General features: G+C 41.8%; 1 protein-coding gene across 2 annotated transcripts in view; it reads right to left on the bottom strand.

Moving 5' to 3' along the window:
* Positions 1-20,511, bottom strand: part of SAMHD1 (SAM and HD domain containing deoxynucleoside triphosphate triphosphohydrolase 1) — a 59,019-nt gene extending 38,508 nt beyond the window's left edge. Inside the window, exons 1-4 of one of the 2 annotated variants that reach the window (XM_088843807.1) lie at positions 20,376-20,511; positions 19,631-19,832; positions 13,929-13,995; positions 6,481-6,532 (exon numbers count right to left, since the gene is read on the bottom strand). In XM_088843807.1, the coding sequence (XP_088699933.1) occupies positions 6,481-6,532; positions 13,929-13,987 (111 nt within the window). In that variant the 5' untranslated portion in view covers positions 13,988-13,995; positions 19,631-19,832; positions 20,376-20,511. Of the gene's footprint in view, positions 1-6,480; positions 6,533-13,928; positions 13,996-19,630; positions 19,968-20,375 lie in introns of those variants that run through there. The other variant, XM_055436928.2, reaches the window with a different exon arrangement.
* Positions 20,512-21,053: the final 542 nt, after the last annotated feature.

The following is a 21,053-nucleotide window of genomic DNA, read 5'->3' as shown; positions in this document are numbered from 1 at the left end:
TATAAAATTTTTGTCCACTCATTCCGATCTACAGTGTGAAGTTAAAGCTATTTGCTTTCAATTAAGAATAATACTATGGGGAAATGACAAGGTACACAAATTTTAACTTTATTTAGGAATCACCACCAGACAGATCAAGTGTATTGGACCTGGATACATTTTACTTCTTAAATGGATTCTAATAACAGAAGGGTAAAGATTTCAACCTTTCTGTTACGTATATGATTTCATCAGCCTTTAGCGAGTCAAATGGCTTGTATGATCTGAATGAATGTGTTACGTGAGTGTGTTTAACTTGAATACAGGACTAACTTACTACTCAGCTTTGTTACCCCGGCTTTCTTTTGATTTCCATTTGCATGAAACACTTTTCCATTCCTTCACTTTCAGTCTGTGTTTCTTTAGGTCTGAAGTGAATCTTCTGGCAGTCTATGTGGGTCTTGTTCTCGTACTCATTCATCCACTTCATGTCTTTTGATTGGAGCATTTAGCCCATTTACACGTAAAATAATTATTGATAGGTATGTACTTATTGCCATTTTGTTCATTGTTTAGGGATTGTTTTTGTAGTTTTTAATCCTTTCTTCTTTTGTCCTCTTCCCTTGTGATTTGATGATTATCTTTAATGGTTATGTTTCGATTCCTTTCTCTTTTTTTGGGTGTGTATCTATTATAGATTTTTAGCTTGTGCTTACTGGGAGGACTGATGCTAAAGCTGAAACTGCAATACTTTGGCCACCTCATGCGACGAGTTGACTCACTGGAAGAGGGAAAGGTTGGGGGCGGTAGGAGAAGGGGACGACAGAGAATGAGATGGCTGGATGGCATCACCGACTCTGTGGACATGAGTTTGAGTGAACTCTGGGAGTTGGTGATGGACAGGGAGGCCTGGCGTGTTGTGATTCATGGGGTCACGGAGAGTCGGACACGACTGAGCGACTGAATTGAATTGATTGACTGGGAGGTTTTTATATATAGCAATATATGTATGTATATAAACATGTATGTATATACGTGTATATAAACATGTATGTATATACGTGTATATAAATACACACACACATATATATGTTGGTTGTTTGGTCACTCTGTCATGTCTGACTCTTTGCCACCCCATGGACTACAGCATGCCAGGCTTCCCTATCCTTCACCATCTTCTGGAACTTGCTCAAACTCATACACACACACACACACACACACACACACGATTATTTTAAGTTGCTGATCTCTTCATTTCAAATGAATTTTAACAAACTTCTATTTATTCCCCCTTTCCCATTAGTACTGTTTTTAAAAAATATTTATTTATTTGATTGCCTTGGGTCTTAGTAGAGGCACACAAGATCTTTACTGGATCATGTGGATTCTTCCATTGCGGTGCACAGACTCTCGAGTTATGGTGCAAGGGCTCACGTAGTTATGGCATGCAGGCCTAGCTGCTCTGTGGCATGTGGGATCTTCAATTCCCTGACCAGGGATCAAACCCAAGTTTCCTGCACTATAAGGCAGATTCTTAACCACTGGGCCACCAGGGAAGTCCCCCTTGAGTACTGTTTCTGGTATTATATTTTACATCTTTTTGTTCTGCATATCCCTTCATTACTTACTACAGATATAGATGATTCTGCTTTTTGTCTTTTAACTGGTTTTGTATGTGGTTGTTTGAATACCTTCACTGTATATTTGCCTTTACCAATGGGCTTTTTCCTTTCACAAGTGCCTTTAGCATTTCTTGTAAAGCTGGTTTGGTGGTAATGAACTTTTTTTAGCTTTTGTTTATCTGTAAAACTTGATCTATCAAATTTTACTGAGAACTTGCCAGGTAGGTTCTTGGTTTTAACTTCTTCCCTTCATCACTTTAAATATACTCTACCACTCCCTTCTGGCCTGCAGATTTTCTGTTGAAAAGTCAGCTAATAGTCTATGGGAGTTTCATTAGATAAACTTGCTGCTAGCCTCTGACTGCTTTTAATATTCTCTCTTTATCTTTAATTTTTTTCCATTTTAATTACATTATGTCTTGATGTGTTCCTCTTTGGGTTGGGCCTATTTGGGGCTCTCCTTGTTTCCTGGACTTGGACATCTATTTCCTCTTCCAGGTTGGGGAAGTTTTCAGCTATTACGTCTTCAAATATGTTCTCTGCTCCTTTCTCTCTCTTCTCTCTTTCTGGGACCCCTAGAATGTGAATGCCTGATGTTGTCTCAGAGGTCTTTTAAACTGTTCTCATTTCTGTTTTCCTTTCTTTATCTGTTTGGCTTCCACTGTTGTCTTCCAGCTTGCTGATCTCCTCTGTATGACTCAGTCAACTGTTGATTCCTTCTAGTGTATTTTTTATGTCAGTTACAGTATTCTTCATCTCTGCTTGATTCTTCCCTATATTTTTTATTTGTTAAAAATTTCTAACATTTTGCTCTGTGAATCCATTCTTTTCCCAAGTTTTTGATCCTCTTTACTATTACTACCTTGAACTCTTTATCAGGTAGATTATCTGTCTCTACTTCACTTAGTTCTTTTGTGGTTCTGTTTCTTAGTTTGGAATACAGTCCTCTGTTGTCTCATTTTGTCTAACCTGCAGATTTTATTTCTATGTATCTGATAGGTTGGTTATGTTTCCTGACTTTGGAGAAGTGGCCTTTTGTGGGAGATGTCCTGTGTGTCCCAGCATCTCACACTCCCCTGGTCACCAGGGCTATATGTTTCAGGGGTGCCCCAAGTGTGGGTCCTTCTACTGTGGTGGGCTGAATATCATGGGTAGTGTGGTAGGTGTGGCCTGCTCCCCAATTCGATTGGTTGCCAGGCCCTGCCTTGTGTGGAGACTCCCAGCCGCTGGTTGGCAGGGCCAGATCACAAGGTAGCTGTCTGCAGAACCCCAGAGCATCCTGGGGCTAGTGCTGGCTGACTGGTGGGCAGAGCCAGGCTCTGAGATGAGAGGCTGTGAGGCGGGGTTCCTGGGTCTGATGTTGGTCTTCTGGTGAGTGGGGATGGATTCCATAGTGGCTGGATGAGGAGTCCAAAGTGCCTCAGAGCTTGGATTGGCTTGCTTATGAGTGAGTTCAGGGCCTGGGGGGTCCCAGGGCTGTTGTCAGTCTGCTGGTGGGCAGGGCCAGGCTCAGGGGGAATTCCAGGCTAGTGCTAGCTCACTAGTGGGTGGAGCTGGTCCCGAGGTCTCTGGATGCATGGCCCTTGGCGTCCTGAGGCTGATGTCAGCCTGCTGATGGGTGGGCCTGAATCCCAGGACTGCTGGCTGAGGAACCCAAGGTGTCCCAGAGCTGGAGCTCGCCTGCTGTAAGGCAGGGCCAGGAGGTAGGGCCCCAGGACTGCTGCTGGGCTGCGAATCTGTTGGCTGGGTCCTAACAGGGTAGGCTGTGGGGCTACAGTGGTCTTGGGACCTGTGTCTGCCCTCTGGTGGGTGGGAGGATCGGGGTCCAGGAGATCCTGGGACTGGTGCCCACCCACCAGTGAGTAATGCTGGGTCCTGGAGTTAGTGCCTACTATGTCAAATACTGTACTTCATCTTCACTATTATATAATTTCTGGCTTCAGAGGCCAACTGAACTAAATTTAGCATGAAGAAACCTGACTCAAGAATAAGAGGTTATAATCCTGGGTTAGGCAATGGTTTCTTAGATATGATACCAAAAGCATGAGACAAAAGCAAAAATAGATACAGTGGACTACATCAAAATTTAAAACTTTCGTGCTCCAAAGAACACTATTAAGAAAGTAAAAAGATAGAGAATTCCTTGGTAATCCAGTGGTTAGGAGTCCAAACTTCCATTGCTGGGGGCCCAGGTTCAACCCCTGGTTGGAGAACTAAGATCCTACAAGCTCCTCAATGTGGCCTAAATAAATAAAAATAAAAAGGTAATCCAGAAGATGAGAGAAAATAGTTGCCCAGTGTATTAAATATCAGGGACTTATATCCTGAATATATAAAGATCATAATGTAAATAGATTGTGGTGATGACTGAACAACCTTGTGAAATTTCTAAGAAACAATGACTCATATATTTAAAACAAATGAATAAAAGAATGCATATATGTGTATAACTGAGTCACTTTGCTGTATAGCAGAGATTAGCACAACACTGTAAATCAACTACATCTCAAAAAATAAAAATGAAAAAATAAACAGTGAATTGTAAGGTATGTGAGTTATATCCCACTAAAGATGCTTTTATTTAAAAAGAAATAAAGGCAGATGTCAAATTAGGGTAGAAATCAATTTTCTGTTCAACTGTACTGCTGATGAAGCTAAGGTCAAAAAGGTATCAATTTCATTACTAGACAGTGACTCACTGACTCAAGCACTTAGTAGCTTTAAGAACTACTTTCAATGACTATAGTTTATACATGAGGTTAAATAATTTTGCTTTTCATGAAACATAGAAAAATAAATAAAAGGGAAAAAATGAAACTACTGACTGACTTGAAAATTACTTTGAAAAGATTTTTTTGCAGCAAATTGTGAAAAAGTGATCTCAGACTATTTGAGATGATCTCAACTAATGAAGAAAACTCATCTTATCTCTGCCCTGCCTGAAGAGACCACCCAAGCTGCAGCTATTGAGGAGGGACACAAGAGAATGGAGGACAGTAACTGTCTTCCAGCTGCAGGACGAATAGTTAGATATCATCTTTGGAAGTGATCCTTCTATTTACTTCTTTATGAAAATGAAGTATTTTAATATTAGGTAATTTTTTCAAAAAGGGCTGGAATTCAATAAATTTACTCTCAGAATCACTACTTCATCTCTAAAAGAAAGTTACTGCAGAATTGAAGCAAATTTTCAAACATGATTTTCAATGGAAAATAAACAGACTAACTTGTAAAAGTAAAACGTTCACAGGATCTAAGATAACTCAGTGCATATAATACCTCTGATGAAAAATATAAATGGTGACTTGGTAAAAGGAGAATGACAATCCCGTCCCCTCTTCCAGATCTGAAACTAAGTTTCCTTACCCTATAGATGTCAAAGGGTAAGCAATGATGTACATTTTCTATCACTAACCAATCAAGAAATATTTTTCCTTTTTTTTTAAGAAACATTTCTTTAATTATGATATTAGAACCATACTGAAGAGCTTGTGAAAAATGCACATTCCTAGATATCTAAAGTAAGTTCCCATGATCAGAATTTCTGAGATGGGAGCTAGGTAGTTGATTGCTTCTTAAAATGATTCTTGGGACACTAAGTCTGAAAAACAGGGCTTTTAAAATGTTTGGAAGGGGCTTGGGGATGAAAAATAAACAATTTTTAGGCATATACCTACTCTTTGACCCATCATTTGATAAAAATGTTTACCAAAACTGATGAAGTAATTTTAATGTAAAAGTTATTCTAGGGCTTCCCCGGTGGCTCAGTGTTAAATAATCTGCCTGCCAATGCAGAAGACATCGGTTCTTTCCCTGGTCTGGGAAGATCCCACATACTGCAGCTAAGCCTGTGCACTACAACTACTGAGCCTGTGCTCAAGAGTCTGGGAGCTGCAACTACTGAGCCCACGTGCTGCAACTACTGAAGCCCGAGTGGTCCAGAGTCCACACTCTGCAACAACAGAAGCCACAACAATGAGAAGCCTGTGTACCACAGCCAAGAATAGCTGTAACTAGAGAAAGCCCATGTACAGCAATGAAGACCCAGATAGCAAAAAAGAAAAAAATGTTATTCTATGACTAAGGGTGGGGTTATATGTGTTGATATGAATATTTCTCAAAAATACATTAGAAGGTTACTTACTGTGAATGAAATTCCATGCACATAATGTCGCTAAGAGTCGGACATGACTGAGCGACTTCACTTTCACTTTTCACTTGTATGCATTGGAGAAGGAAATGGCAACCCACTCCAGTGTTCTTGCCTGGAGAATCCCAGAGACAGGGGAGCCTGGTGGGCTGCTGTCTATGGGGTCGCACAGAGTCAGACACGACTGAAGTGACTTAGCAGCAGCAATGTTTAAAAACAACATGTAAAACAGTACTATACACTGTTTATGGCTATACACATGTAGTAAAAAATCCAAAAAAACATTGAAGAAAATGATTAAATACCAAGTTCAGGATGGTGCTTACTCTTGGGAGAAAAAAGGATGAAAACAGAATTCAAGAGGGATACAAAGGAGGCCTTCTATTGTTTCTAATATTTTGTTCTAAAAATAAAAGATCTGAAAAAAAAATAAAAAAAAATAAAATAAAATAAAAGATCTGAAGCAAATTAAGCAAAATGTTAAGATCTGATGAGCTTGGCAGTAGCCTATGTATACTTTCTATGTGCTTAAAATATTTTAGCCCTTCTTGACTTATATACTCTATGATTACTTTAGAAAGTGCAGAAAGTTTAGGAAAGTAATAACCCATTACTCTCAATCCAATTACTGAAAAGAGATTTCTTTCCATACTTTTAAAAACAAACTCTACATAACTGAGTTATATCACTTTATGTTAAAAAATAATAATAAACTCAGATTTCTCTTACCTTCATTGTATGTTGGATACAATTAAGCAGCTTCATTCTCTTCCCATAGGAACTAAAATTATAACAGGATAAGCAAATCTATCATTATTTGCTTAATAATAATCCTGGAGTATATAATCAACTTTAGATTGCTAGAATAGAAGTCAGATTAAAAGTACAATTAATAATCCAAACATACTCCTCCCTAGAAACCCTCTCCTTCCTTTGCTTTTGAGACATGAGACTTCTGCCCTTAATCCTCTTCTTTCTTGGTAAATTCAGACTTCAACACTTCCCATATCTGCATCACTGAATGCTCAATATACACTTCAAACTTACTTTAACCTAACCGAGGCTAACATCTACCCTAATGATCCTAAAATTTGCTTGATTCACGTAAGTGAAATCTCAAGATAGCTAGGTTTCTTTGAAGTAGAGCATAGTGATAATGAAAAAGGTTTTTGGAATCAGGTGGAACTGGCTCACATCTGCACATGACCTTGAAAAAGTCACTTAACCTTTTTTGGTCCATTGATATTCTCATCTATAGCACAGAGATAATACTATTAATATCTCCCTCACAGGGCTGCAGAGGAATTAAACAGTGTGTTCAGCACTGAGGTTACAACAGACGCAGTTCCTGCCCTCAAGAACTACAGGAGAATTTTAATTATGATTACAGGTGTTATAGAAATTACTATTGATGTCCAAGTGAATATCTGTCCCATCAGCAGTGTTTTAAGTACAAGAATCTAGAAGTTTATTAGTGTAATCATGTGGTGAGTATGTAAACAAAGTCATCTACCTAAATGGGCAAAGATGTCACATCTAGGAAAACTACATTTGTTTGACAATCTGAGTCTCTGTCATATCAAAATAACTTTCAAAGAGATATAATTGTTGCTTATATCAATTAAGAAGTATCAAGGATACAATGCAGAGAAGGCAATGGCAACCCACTCCAGTACTCTTGCCTGGAAAATCCCACGGGCAGAGGAGCCTGGTAGGCTGCAGTCCATGGGGTCGCGTGAAGAGTTAGACATGACTGAGTGACTTCACTTTCATGCACTGAATAAGGAAATGGCAACCCACTCCAGTGTTCTTGCCTGGAGAATCCCAGGGACAGGGGAGCCTGGGACGCTGCTGTCTATGGGGTTGCACAGAGTCAGACACGACTGAAGTGACTTAGCAGCAGCAGCAGGATACAATGAAAGGAAATGCAGAATAATACAAAACTTCTTGGCAGGGGTGGTGATCAGTCACAAGATTATGAATGGACTTTTAAAATTCACTATAGTTATGAGTTTCAAAGGTCCAAGTTTGACTTATAAGTATATGACTTAAGCACGAATCAAATATTTATGGTTTTAGATTCATTTATACCTATTTTCCTCTATCAGTAATTACTCATAATACTAAAATCCTGAGAAAGAATTTAATAGGAATTTAACAGCTCAAAATCCTGTAGTTAATTTTCCTGCTCCATTTACACTTATTGGAGAAGACTCTTGAGAGTCCCTTGGACTGCAAGGAGATCCAACTGATCTAAAGATCAGTCCTGGGTGTTCACTGGAAGGACTGATGCTAAAGCTGAAAAACTCCAATACTTTGGCAACCTCATGCAAAGAGTTAACTCACTGGAAAAGACTGATGCTGGGAGGGATTGGGGACAGGAGGAGAAGAGGATGACAGAGAATGAGATGGCTGGATGGCATCACCGACTCAATGGACATGAGTTTGAGTGAACTCATGGAGTTGGTGATGGACAGGGAGGCCTAGCATGCTATGATTCATGGGGTCGCAAAGAGTTGGACACGACTGAGTGACTGAACTGAACTGAACTGAAATGGTCTAGGCATGTCAGCCTGATACCTGGCTGAAGCAGAAGGCAAGGGGTTAGATTTCATCAATCCGCTAGCTAATCAGACTGAAATGTAAATCGTTTGCTAAAAGTACTTAAATAGACTTGGAGCCAGAAAAACTATAATTGACCTCTATGTTGTACCCTGAAACTCAGGGTAACTACAGAATTTAAGAATGATTTTCCTAGAATGTAATGAAGCATCATTACAGCCGATAAACCATTAAAGCAGCATGCTTTGTGTTTACTATTCCCCTCTCCTCAGCTGTTTGATGTAACAAGCACAGAGAAAGGCCAGGCCAAGAAGTACTTAAAGGCAGAGCTATAACTGACAAAGGTTAAGCATAGTTGCACAGCACAGCATAACCAAGAATCACAGCATAAAACAATACCAAACCTAAACTAACCTCACTGCCTAGTCTTTCCCTCAACTGATATTCAGTATTCATTACTTAATTAGAACTCAAAAAGAACCTACTGTATTCATAAAGAAATCATGAGGAGGTGACCAAAATGGGTGAAGGGGGTTCAAGAGGTACAAACTTGCAGCTATAAAATAAGTCATGGATGTGTAATGTATACTATGATGACTATAGTCAATTAATGCTGCAGTACATGTTTCAAAGTTGCCAAATGATAAAATACATTTTATGTTCTAAGTCAGGGCAAGAAAATTTAAGTATAACATGTTCCCTGCTTGTGCTGGGCCCTCCCTAATGTGCAGTGTGTATCTGGATTACATATTAACCAGGCTTCTTCAAAGGTGAGAATGCTGGCCTGACTCTAAAAAAAAAAATGCTGTTTTTCCTTCTGATGTAAACAATGTAACTCATTAGAAGACGAATTTTTCCTTTCCTAACCATGTAAAGGTCATGGTGACACATTACTCCTATGTGCAGATCTGGAGTATGAATCTCTGGTCAACTTTATGGAAAATTTCAGTGTGTCACTTTGATGTACCATCTGTTATCTCAAAAATGTATGTGACTGTCTTTGACTTCTAACAGAACATTCCTCAGAGTTTTCTAAAAGGCTGTCTCCTGGTTTATAACCTTCAGTTCAGTTCAGTCGCTCAGTCGTGTCCGACTCTCCGCGACCCCATGAATCACAGCACGCCAGGCCTCTCTGTCCATCACCAACTCCTGGAGTTCACTCAAACTCATGTCAAGCTGGCTCAAATAAAATTCTCTATTTCTCCTTTATATCGAATTCTAATTTTTTGTTGACTCACGAGAGTAAATTTTTGTTGTTGTTTTTTTGGTGTTGGTTTTTCTCTTGTGCAGCTTTCAGAATCTTAAGTTCCTCAACCAGGGACTGAACCTGTGCCCTTGACAGTGAGAGTGTGGAGTCCGAACCACTGGATTGCCAGGGAACTCCAAAGAGAGTAAATCTTAAAATTTATCATCACAGGAAAAAAAAATTTCTTTGTAACTTTGTATGGTGACAGAGGGTAATTAGACTTACTATGGTGATCACTTTTCTTTTTTTTTTTTAATTTTCAATATATACAAATACTGAATCATTACATTATACATTTGAAATGAATATAATATTACATGTCAATTATACCTTAATAAAAATTTAATTAAAAAATTTCTGATTAAAGTATATTAAAAAGCTACCCAAAACCTGGAAATGTCTTTGTTTTGGCAAAAGTTATGATAAAGTAAATACTTTTGTTTTTTGGCTGCTCTGTTTGCTGAGCATGTTTTCTGTAGTTGTGGTGAGTGGGGGCTACTCATACTCGTGGTGTGAAGGTTTCTCACTGCAATAGCTTCTCTTGTTGCAGCTCCTGGGCTCTAGAGCACAGGCTAAATAGTTACAGCACACAGGTTTAGCTGCTCCAAGGCACATGGCATCTTCCCAGACCAGGGATTCAATCCGTGTCCCCTGCACTGGCAGGCAGATTCTTAACCATTGGACCACCATGGAAGTCCCCAAATAAATACTTTAAACAAAGATTTGGGCCAGGATAGACTACAATAAGATTTTATTTCTGTATTTCATCATTTCTGAAATGTAATGTGTCTTACAACCGATGTATACATTTAATGTGACAATGTTTGTTATTAATATTTTTTTAGAAAAACCTTTTCAATCATCAGTTAATCATGAGGAAATACAGGAGTACTTGTCTAAACTGATCTCCCCATAGAAAGTAAAGCCTACGACAAGAGCTTGCATACAGGTAATTCATTTTGGGATGTGAATCCTGGGAAATGGAGTGGAGGGTTAGGAAAGGTAAAACAGGAAACAAGGGGAAAATACTTAATCAGTTGCATTGGTACTACTGTGAACAACTTCAGCTGATCCCAGTGGGATCCTCAAAGGTAGCTCTGAGCAGGAGAACTTTGTCAAAATGGAAATATTCTATATCTGCCCTGTCCCACATGGTAACCACCAGTCATAAGTGGTTACTGAGCACCTGAAGTATGACTAGTGGAGGTGATGGGATTCCAGTTGAGCTCTTTCAAATCCTGAAAGATGATGCTGTGAAAGTGCTGCACTCAATATGCCAGCAAATTTGGAAAACTCAGCAGTGGCCACAGGACTGGAAAAGGTCAGTTTTCATTCCAATCCCAAAGAAAGGCAATGCCAAAGAATGCTCAAACTACCGCATAATTGCACTCATCTCACACACTAGTGAAGTCATGTTCAAAATTCTCCAAGCCAGGCTTCAGCAATATGTGAACCGTGAACTTCCAGATGTTCAAGCAGGTTTTAGAAAAGGCAGAGGAACCAGAGATCAAATTGCCAACATCTGCTGGATCATGGAAAAAGCAAGAGAGTTCCAGAAAACCATCTATGTCTGCTTTATTGACTATGCCAAAGCCTTTGACTGTGTGGATCACAACAAACTGTGGAAAATTCTGAAAGAGATGGGACCACCTCTTGAGAAATGGGACCACCTGACCTGCCTCTTGAGAAATCCGTATGCAAGTCAGGAAGCAATAGTTAGAACTGGACATGGAACAGACTGGTTCCAAATAGGAAAAGGAGTACGTCAAGGCTGTACATTGTCACCCCGCTTATTTAACTTATATGCAGAGTACATCACGAGGCACGCTGGGCGGGAGGAAGCACAAGCTGGAATCTAGATTGCAGGGAGAAATATCAATAACCTCAGATATGCAGATGACACCACCCTTATGGGAGAAAGTGAAGAAGAACTAAAGAACCTCTTGATGAAAGTGAAAGAGGAGAGTGAAAAAGTTGGCTTAAAAGCTCAACATTCAGAAAACTAAGATCATGGCATCTGGTCCGATCACTTCATGTCAAATGGATGGGGAAACAGTGGAAACAGTGGCTGACTTTATTTTTGGGGGCTCCAAAATTACTGCAGATGGTAACTGCAGCCATGAAATTCAAAGACGCTTACTCCTTGGAAGGAAAGTTATGACCAACCTAGACAGCATATTGAAAAGCAGAGACGTTATTGTGCCGACAGAGGTCCGTCTGGTCAGGGCGTGGTGCTCCCCGTGTCACGTGTGGATGTGAGAGCTGCACTGTGGAGAGGGCTGAGCCCCGAAGAACTGATGCTGAAGGAGGAAACAGACAGGACCGGCTTGAGCCGGACTGTGGACTTTGAGCTCTGTGCCCAGCACCTATGGGAACGACACACCAACTGGAAAACCAGGCCCCCCTAGATGGAAGAACCCCAGGGCTCACACCCAGACTCTCCACTGTCTAAAAGAATACCCTAATTACCTGTGTAACCAAACAGAATCATAAATTCTACTATGCTTATTGGGGTATGACCACAGGCCTATTGATAACTGTCCACTCTTAACTACCTAGGCTTAAGGCATATGAATCACGGGTTAACTTTGATTATATCTTTCTCTTCCTTTGTTCAGACTAGTTTCAGGGAACTTGGGGAGGTGGGTTTGGGCACGTACACTTAGGGTATATAAGGTTTTCACAAAAACTGGTTGGGGTCGTTGGCTAAGAGGAGACTCTGCCTTGGGCCTACCGGTGTAATAAACTGCACTTCACTATCTGCATTGTCCTTCTGAGTGAGTTTGTTTCCCGGAACGCGCGGCTACAACAATGCTTTTGAACTGTGGTGTTGGAGAAGACTCTTGAGAGTCCCTTGGACTGCAAGGAGATCCAACCAGTCTATCCTAAAGGAAACCAGTCCTGAATGTTCATTGGAAGGACTGATGCTGAAGCTGAAACTCCAATACTTTGGCCACCTGGGGCGAAGAGCTGACTCATTTGAAAAGACCCTGATGCTGGGAAAGATTGAGGGCAGGGGGAGAAGGGGACGACAGAGGGTGAAATGATTGGATGGCATCACCGACTCAATGGATTTGAGTGAACTCCAGGAGTTGTTGGACAGGGAGGCCTGGCGTGCTGTGATTCATGGGGTCGCAAAGAGTTGGACACGACTGAGCGACTGAACTAACTAACTAGATAGCTGGCAGTTGTATAAAAAACACAGTTCTAAGTCCTGCAGAACCCACCTCAGAGTTAAGAAATGGACACAAAAAGACATGACACATAGTGTCCCTTTTGGAATTTGTACTATTTTGTTAACTCATGTGTCCCAAGTTCTTGGAAGAACACCTAACACATAATGATCCTCCACAAATATTTGTTGAATACATCAACAGTATTTGGATCCACAAAGTACATGTTTCCCTTTTAAAGCAAAAGTCTACTTGAATAATCCATTCAGTTCAAATAATAAGCAACTACTATACATAAGAAATAGGCAGTAAGAGGGAATTTGGAGGAATGAAGTCTATTAAAAGTCAGTTAAATGTCCAATCTCTTCCCTCAATCTACTTCCCTTACCAACTACTAAGCAGCAATGCATAAAGTAACTCAAGTATAATCCTTTGTTTTGATTCTTTGCTTACTGCTTCCACAAACAACACCTAAGTGGAATTCCAGAAAAAAGACAGTATTTTACTACTGCTGCCAATTCCAACAGAAATAAAGTCTCTATTTAAGGAATATTTAGATATTGTATCCTCAACCTAGATCTTTAAAGTAGACCTAGATCTAGATCCTAGAATCTCCAGTCATACATATGGACCTCAGCCTATAATTTATGAAAGGCTTATCACGTGCTAATCACTTTACACGCATTGTCTCACAGGTATCCATTTCACAGGTGCAGAAACTGAAGGGTTAAATAAATTGTCCCAAATCATTCAACTGAAAAATGCCAAACTTCTTTGGACAGTGTCTTTAACACCAAGGAAGTATTTCAGTCTTAAGGCACCTTTAGAAAGACCTAGAAATACGTTCAAGATAGGACTGCAATTTGCTTGCTAATGTGTTTTCCTATCAGTTCTACATTTTCTGATGTGAATAATTCAATTATTCTGAACTTGAGAGTAAAAAGTTGGTCACTACAAACTTCATGAAGGTTTGTCAGCAAAAATTTTTAAATAGGAATAATTAGTACTACTAAACACAGGATTTGCACAGCAAAAACAAAAACAACTGTTAAATAGCAGGCATGGTATTCTGTTTTAAAACACTACAAATTTAAAATGAGGACAATTAATATTAATGATCTTGGGCTTTGTCTTTCAAATGTGAATAAAAAGGTCTTAAGTGTGCTTGGCTACAAAGTGAATTTTATCATTCTCACCTTATTCCAAGATCTTCAGGAAGTGACTCTTCAAGAAAGGGCAGTAATGAATCTGTCATTTTCTTCTCTATGGAAGAAAATAGAGAAAAAAATTAATGACTTCAATATTTACAGCGTTTGCTTTTTGATTTCTTTCAGTTTGGATCCATCAGAATTTACTCAGATCAAGATTTTTAGAGCATCCAGTATGTTGCAGTGAAAAGGACAAAAGAGGAATGAGTTTTTCTCTTTCCCTTTCCTGAGAACAAAGAATATAAAGAAATAGTGAGCACGTCTGAACATTCCTAGTTTTTTTCACTTTGCTCCTAACTGAATGTCTGCGTTTGCTTTTCTTTTCTTTTTTTTTTTAAATTTTAATTTAGTTTTTAATTGGAGTACAATTTCTGGTGTACAATGAAGTGAGTCGGTTACATGTATTCATACATCCCCTCTCTCTTGGATCTCCCTCCCACCCCACGTCCTACCCCTCCAGGTCATCACAGAGCACCAAGCTGAGCATCCTGTGCAACACGGCACCTTCCCACCGGCTATCTGTTTTACCCGTGGTAGTGTATATATGTCAGTCCCAATCTCCCGGTTTGTCCCACCCTCGCCTTCCCCTGCTGTGTCCACAAGTCCATTCTCTATATCTGAGTCTCTATTCCTGCTCTGCAAATAGGTTCATCAGTACCATTTTCTAAATTCCATGTGTATGTATTATTATGTGATATTTGTTTTTCTCTTTCTGACTTACTTCATTCTGTATAACAGGCTCTAGTTTCATCCACCTCACTAGAACTGACTCCAATTCATTCTTTTTTATGGCCGAGTAATATTCCATTGTACGTATGTACCCTATCTTCTTTATCCATTCATCTGTTGATGGACATTTAGCTAGCTGTTGTAAATAGTCCTGCAATGAACATTGGGGTATTGAGCATCTTTTTATGTGTTTGTTGGCCATCTGTATCATAGGAGATATGTTTGTTTAGGACTTCTGCATGGCAAGTTATTATTAACAAAACTAAATATGTATCTACTGTATGAATCAGCAATTTCTCTCTTGGACATTTACCAAGAGAAATGAAACTATAGGTTCATAAAAACACTTGTACAAGCTTTATTCATAAAAATGGGAGGCAACTCAGGTATCCACCAAAAGATGAATGGATACAAAGAGATACAGTCATACAGTCATGCCAAATAGAATACTGTTTGGCAATAAAAAGGGAGAATTTACTGGTACATGCCACAACATGGGTGAAGCTCAACAGCATTATGCTGGGTGAAAGAAACCAGACACAAAAGACTGCATATTACATGTGCCGTTTACATGAACCCTTAGATGAGGCAAAACTAAGCTATGATGACAAAAGATCTTAACCGTGGTTGCCTCTACTGTGGATGACGGTGTATGCAATTTACTGGGAAAGGACATGAGAGAACTTTCTTGAGTTATAACAATGTCTTACACCTTAACAGAAGTTTGAGTTTCACAGACATATGCATGTTTGAAAATACATCCCATGATATATTTGAGATCCATGCATTTATATTATTCTCTGTAAATTTTATTTAAAAAATCCCCTGTTGCTGCTGCTAAGTCACTTCAGTCGTGTCCGACTCTGTGTGACCCCATAGACGGAAGCCCACCAGGCTCCCCCGTCCCTGGGATTCTCCAGGCAAAAACACTGAAGTGGGTTGCCATTTCCTTCTCCAATGTGTGAAAATGAAAAGTGAAAGTGAAGTTGCTCAGTCGTGTCCGACCCTTAGCGACCCCACGGACTGCAGCCTACCAGGCTCCTCCATCCATGGGATTTTCTAGGCAAGAGTACTGGAGTGGCTTGCCATTGCCTTCTCCTGCGTTTGCTTTTCTGCCCCCTAACTCTGCAGGAGCTACACTTCTCACCTATTTTCTTTTGACTCTATGCTAAATACATCACAACACCCTTCACCTTGTAGTTACATATCAGAAAGAAGGCCACAGAGCCACTGAACTGCCAGGCTCAATTACTGGGTTAGTAATGCCAGCTTATGATTGTCTTTGAAACAATACAAGAGGAAGAAATCAAGATCCTATCACCTTTATTCCTCATCAGTGACTCCTGACTGCAATCCCTTGCCTTACATAAGCCCCCAGACTCCTCGTGGAGCAGAAGGCACAGTTCAGGCACAAGCCTGCTGTGTTCCCCTCTCTGCCAGCTGAGAATAAAAGCCACCTTTCTATTTCCTCCAAACTCTGTTTCCATATTTTTCATTCAGCTTCAGTAGGCAGAGAAGGCCAAGATTTCAGCTGGCAACAAGGTACTTCCCAGGTGACGAAGTGGTAAAGAATTCTCCTGCCAAGAGATGGAGGTTCAATCCCTGGCTCAGGAAGATCCCCTGGAGTAGGAAATGGTGACCCATTTTCATATTCTTGGCTGGAAAATTCCATGGAGCCAGCTCAGGGTCACATAGTGTGGATGCTGAACACTCAGGACTCAGCACCTCCCACGTGGGTTTGTTGGCGGGAGGGCAAAGGTGACTCTGGGCCCCCAAGTTTACAGCCAACTTTGCCCTTCCAAGGCTAGGGTGAGTTAGATCAAAGCATGAACGTTCAGGTGCCAGGTGAACAGGGCCTGGTCCAGTAGAAAATTTCTATTTTTTTGCTATTTATAACTAGTGGTTAGAAGAATAATTCTTGAATATATTTCTCTGGACACTGTACAAATATTTCTATAAATTCTACAAGTGAAATTCCCTATAAGCAAAAAGGTATTTCCAAACTGTCCAGGGTTAAGCAAATTGATACTTTCATCAACTTTATTAGATTACCCATTTCTATTATCAATCTTTATATATTTTTCTACCTAAATTTTAAAATCAGTATTTTTTAAAATTACTGTTAAGACTGAATATCTTTTTCTGTGTTTACAAGCTGGCTGTCAACTGTTTGTTCTTGTGTTTTGCTCATTTTCCTACTGGGGTGTTTTTTTCCTTGCTCTTAGCTGACTTTATAACTTTGGATATATTCTCTTCTCTTTTCTTATTGGTTTATTTGTTCCTGTATTGCTGAGCAAAATTCAGTGTATTTTGATGAGAATACTTGTTAAGATATAGCTGGGATGAATTCTGGAGTTCAAAGACCTAATCTTAAAATCCAACTCTGTTTTTTTCTAGTTGTGTGACCTTTGAATCTCAAACATACCATGTTTAAAAACATGGATCACAGCTTCTAAATTCCTGTAAAACTGTATTCCAAAATGAGGAAAGGAACCCAGCACCTTGTGCTTAATTTGTCAAATAAATCTGTACACAAGTTACTGTGTATAAAACAACAAGTTCCTACTGTATAGCACAGGGAACTACATTCTCTATGTATGTATATGGCTTCCCAGGTTGCACTAGTGGTAAAGAACCCACCTACCAATACTGGGACTTCCCTGGTGGCTCAGATGGTAAAGCGTCTGCCTACAATGCGGGAGACCCAGGTTCGATCCCTGGTTCGGGAAGATCCCCTGGAGAAGGAAATGGCAACCCAGTCCAGTATTCTTGCCTGGAGAATCCCATGAATGGAGGAGCCTGGTGGGCTACAGTCCATGGGGTCGCAAAGAGTCGGACACGACTGAGCGACTTCACTCACCAATACTGGAGACATAAGAGATGCAGGTTCGATCACTGGGCTGGGAAGATTCCCTGGAGGAGGGCAGGCAAGCCACTCCAGTATTCTTGCCTGGAGAATCCCATGGATAGAGGAGCTTGGCAGGCTACCATCCACAGGGTTGCAAAAAGTCAGACACGACTGAAGTCATGCACACACACATGCATATATAAATAAATGTGTGTGTATATATATATATATATATATACACTTCTCAGGTGGTGCGAGTGGTAAAGATTCCACCTGCCAATGCAGGAGACACAAGAAATGCAGGTTTGATCCCTGGGTGGAGATGATCCCCTGGAGTAGGAAATGGCAACCCATTTCAGTGTTCTTGCCTAGAAAATCCTATAGACAGAGGAGCCTGGTGAGCTACAGTTTATAGGGTCACAGAGAGACACAACTGATCATAGCATACACACACACATTTGTATAACTGAATCATTCTGATGTACACCAGAAACTAACACAACATTGTAAATTAACCATACTTCAATTTTAAAAAAAAATTTGAACTTAGGGACAGACTTTAATTAATGAGAAAAATTATTTGTAATAGGGAGAATGTTTTGATCTCAGAAATCTGCAAGTGGCTCAAAAATTTAAAAAAAAAAATTTTTTTTTTAATAGGATAAAGAAAGGACAAGCAGAGATAACCAGAACCTTTGGAGGGGAAGTGACCTCAGTCTGACAGGACATTGTCTGGCTGTGGTCAGGTGCAACATTCATCAGGCTATCCTTAAGACTTGAACCACTAAAGATCCTCCCACCCTAGTCCCCAGCCTAAGCAAACAGGGCTCCACCCCCCAACTGCAAAAGTTTTCTGAATTTGCAAATCACACCCACTTTCCTACTGAACACTTCAGAGGGTAAAGCAGAGGCTAAGCTTCACATCCCTCACAGGAAGCTCAGTAGACTTCAAGTGGATGGATGTTTGAACTTGAGACAATAAGGTTGCTTAAAATTCACAACCTACAAGCCAAGTTGCAAGCTCCTGGGAGTTCAGAGGTCAACTGAGCCACTCTAGAGTTTAGAGTTAGCGAGGGAAGCTGCTTTTGGAGAACAAAACATGATCTTCACCAAGCTCTGCAAGTACAGGCACCAAGCATGCAAAGTCCTACCGGGATAGTACGGTAGGCGATGAGGATTTAGAGATTAACAAAAATGTTCTTTCCCCGTTAGAAACACTCCCGGTTGGGAGGGGAGTGGAGGAAACAGAAACTTTCAAGCACCCAGAGAGTGTGTCTTAAGTTGCTTCTGTCGTGTCCGATATTTTTCGACCCCATGGACTGCAGCCCGCCAGGCCCCTCTGTCCATGGGGATTCTTCACGCACGAATACTGGAGTGGGCTGCCATGCCCTCCTCCAGGGGAATCTTCCCGACTCCCCAGAGATGGAACCCGCGTCTCTTAATAAGTCTCCTGCATAGGCTGGCGGGTTCTTCACCATTAACGCCACCTGGGAAGCCCCTTCGAGCATCCCCACATAATCTAACGCGGCTAGTGTTCATGGATTTGCATCAGCAGAAGAGTGTCCCGAACCTGGTGAACATGAGTGACAGAAACCCTCCCACTCAGGTTCTTCTTAAAAAAGGGACCCGAGTCTCGCCTCTCGGGCGCCGGGGTGTTAAGTTCTTGAAGAAGCCCACCAGAGTTAGACCAGCTGCACCCTCTTTCTCCTCCAGGGTCCCAAGCCCCAAAGTCCGCGCCCTGCCTACGGGTCCCCAACCCCAAACGCCCCATTTCTCCTTCCTCTCTATCTCAGGTCATCCCTCCTGGGCGCCGCCGCCACACGTCCATCCTTTCGGGTGCCTCCCGTGTCAAGTCTGCCCCTCCCTTCCCTCGGGTCCCCTTCTCCGAGGGCTCGCCGCCTCAGGTTTCCGCTCTCCACCTCAGGTCATTCCCTCCTCGGCGCCGCCGCCTCAGGTCCACCCCTTCGGGTGCCTCCCGCGTCCGGTCTCCCTCGGCCGCTCTGGCTCCTCTTAGAGGCCCCCGCTCACTGCCTCAGGGCGCCCTCTCTCAGGCCCGGCTGGCCCGGGCGCGGGTCGCCGGCCCCCCGGCCCCTCAGCAACCCAGCTTTGATACCTCGGCAGCGTTTCAGCAGTTCCGAATCGCTGAAGCCACAGCGCCTTAGGAAGGAGCACACCTGCTCCGGGCCCCAGGTTCGGTGGTCCGGGTCGAGGCCGTGGCTCGGGGACGTCTCTGCGTCTGCGGGAGGGGAGTTTGGCGGCGTTCTTGGGCTGCCATCGCGCCGGGGCCGCTTGGGGGGCTTCTGGGAGTCGGCACTCTGCATGGTTACGCACACACACACCTCGCCTCAGCACACTCAAGAACCCCGGCGCCCGACCCGCGCGCAAGCGCACTCGGAGCTCCGCGCCGGCGGCGAGTCGGCTAATACTGCCAGGCTGCAGGCCGACCGCGCAGGCGCACTGACAGCTCAGGCCTTGGGGCCAGACAGGCCGCCCACTTCAGTCCTCCAACCCCCCAGCCCCTGCGCAGGCGCAATGACCGCCCAATGGACCTAAACCGCACCCTGGCGTTTACAGTAAAGCGAGTGAATAGAAGGAAAAGTGAGAATGGTGCTAATAAGGAGGGGCGGGGGCGGGGAGGGGGAGGGGAAGCCGGCAAAGAGTGTGCCCAGTACATGCTGCTACAGTTCAGAGCAGAGGCTTTTCTGGTGAACTGAACTTCAGACTACCCCAGGTTTACTCTTGGCCGTATTTCAGATGCCCTAAACTTAAAAGAAACCTGAAAGGCCATAAGGTTGCCCTCATCTTAAGAGAAAAGTGGGCAGGAAGCAGAACTGGAAGATGCTGGAATGAATTCAAACCTGATAAAGCCGTCTGCTTGCATTAACAAGTTCTGCAGTATTGCTGGCCAATTAGAGGGTCTTGGGGATGTCTGTCCATGAACTCTTAGCCTATCTTCAAGTCTCCATACACCAGCAGATGTCAGACTTCTTTCTAAAAGAATCCTCACCCCTTCTCTCCATTCCAACTCCCTGCCCAGAGGAAAGGAAGTGGACAATCTGATAAGTTAAAATTTCTCTTAAAGGAATTTTACTACCTGGTGGTAGCTGCCTATGAAAATGGCAAGCATCTCGCCTTCATTCTTGCCACCCTGGAGCAGGACCCAAACTTACCTATAAATCTTGATCTGTACAGTTACTTGTAAAAGGATTACTACTGCTTCTACTAAAGCCGATACACCTTCCCATCAACTCAAGCATAGACCCATCTAGGAGATAAAGGTTGAATGAGGCAGATTATGATTAAGGAGAATGAAACTGTCAGTGGTCTAGCAGTTGAGCCAAATATTTTCAGCAAACACTTAGAGCTTCATTGTGTGCCACGCACTGTTCTAAGGGTTTTGCAAGTATTAATTAAGCATCACAGTAACCTTAAGTGAAGTGAAAGTCACTCAGGTGTGTCCAACTCTTTTAAACCACATGGACTATACAGTCCATGGAATTTTCCAAGCCAGAATACTGGAGTGAGTAGCCTTTCCC

Source organism: Moschus berezovskii, chromosome 15, assembly GCF_049115385.1.
Source record: "Moschus berezovskii isolate FMDL1 chromosome 15, NW_MosBer_1.0, whole genome shotgun sequence".
Taxonomy (NCBI): domain Eukaryota; kingdom Metazoa; phylum Chordata; class Mammalia; order Artiodactyla; family Moschidae; genus Moschus; species Moschus berezovskii.
The sequence above is the reverse complement of the archived record's forward strand: the minus strand, read 5'-3'. Positions and strand labels throughout refer to the sequence as shown.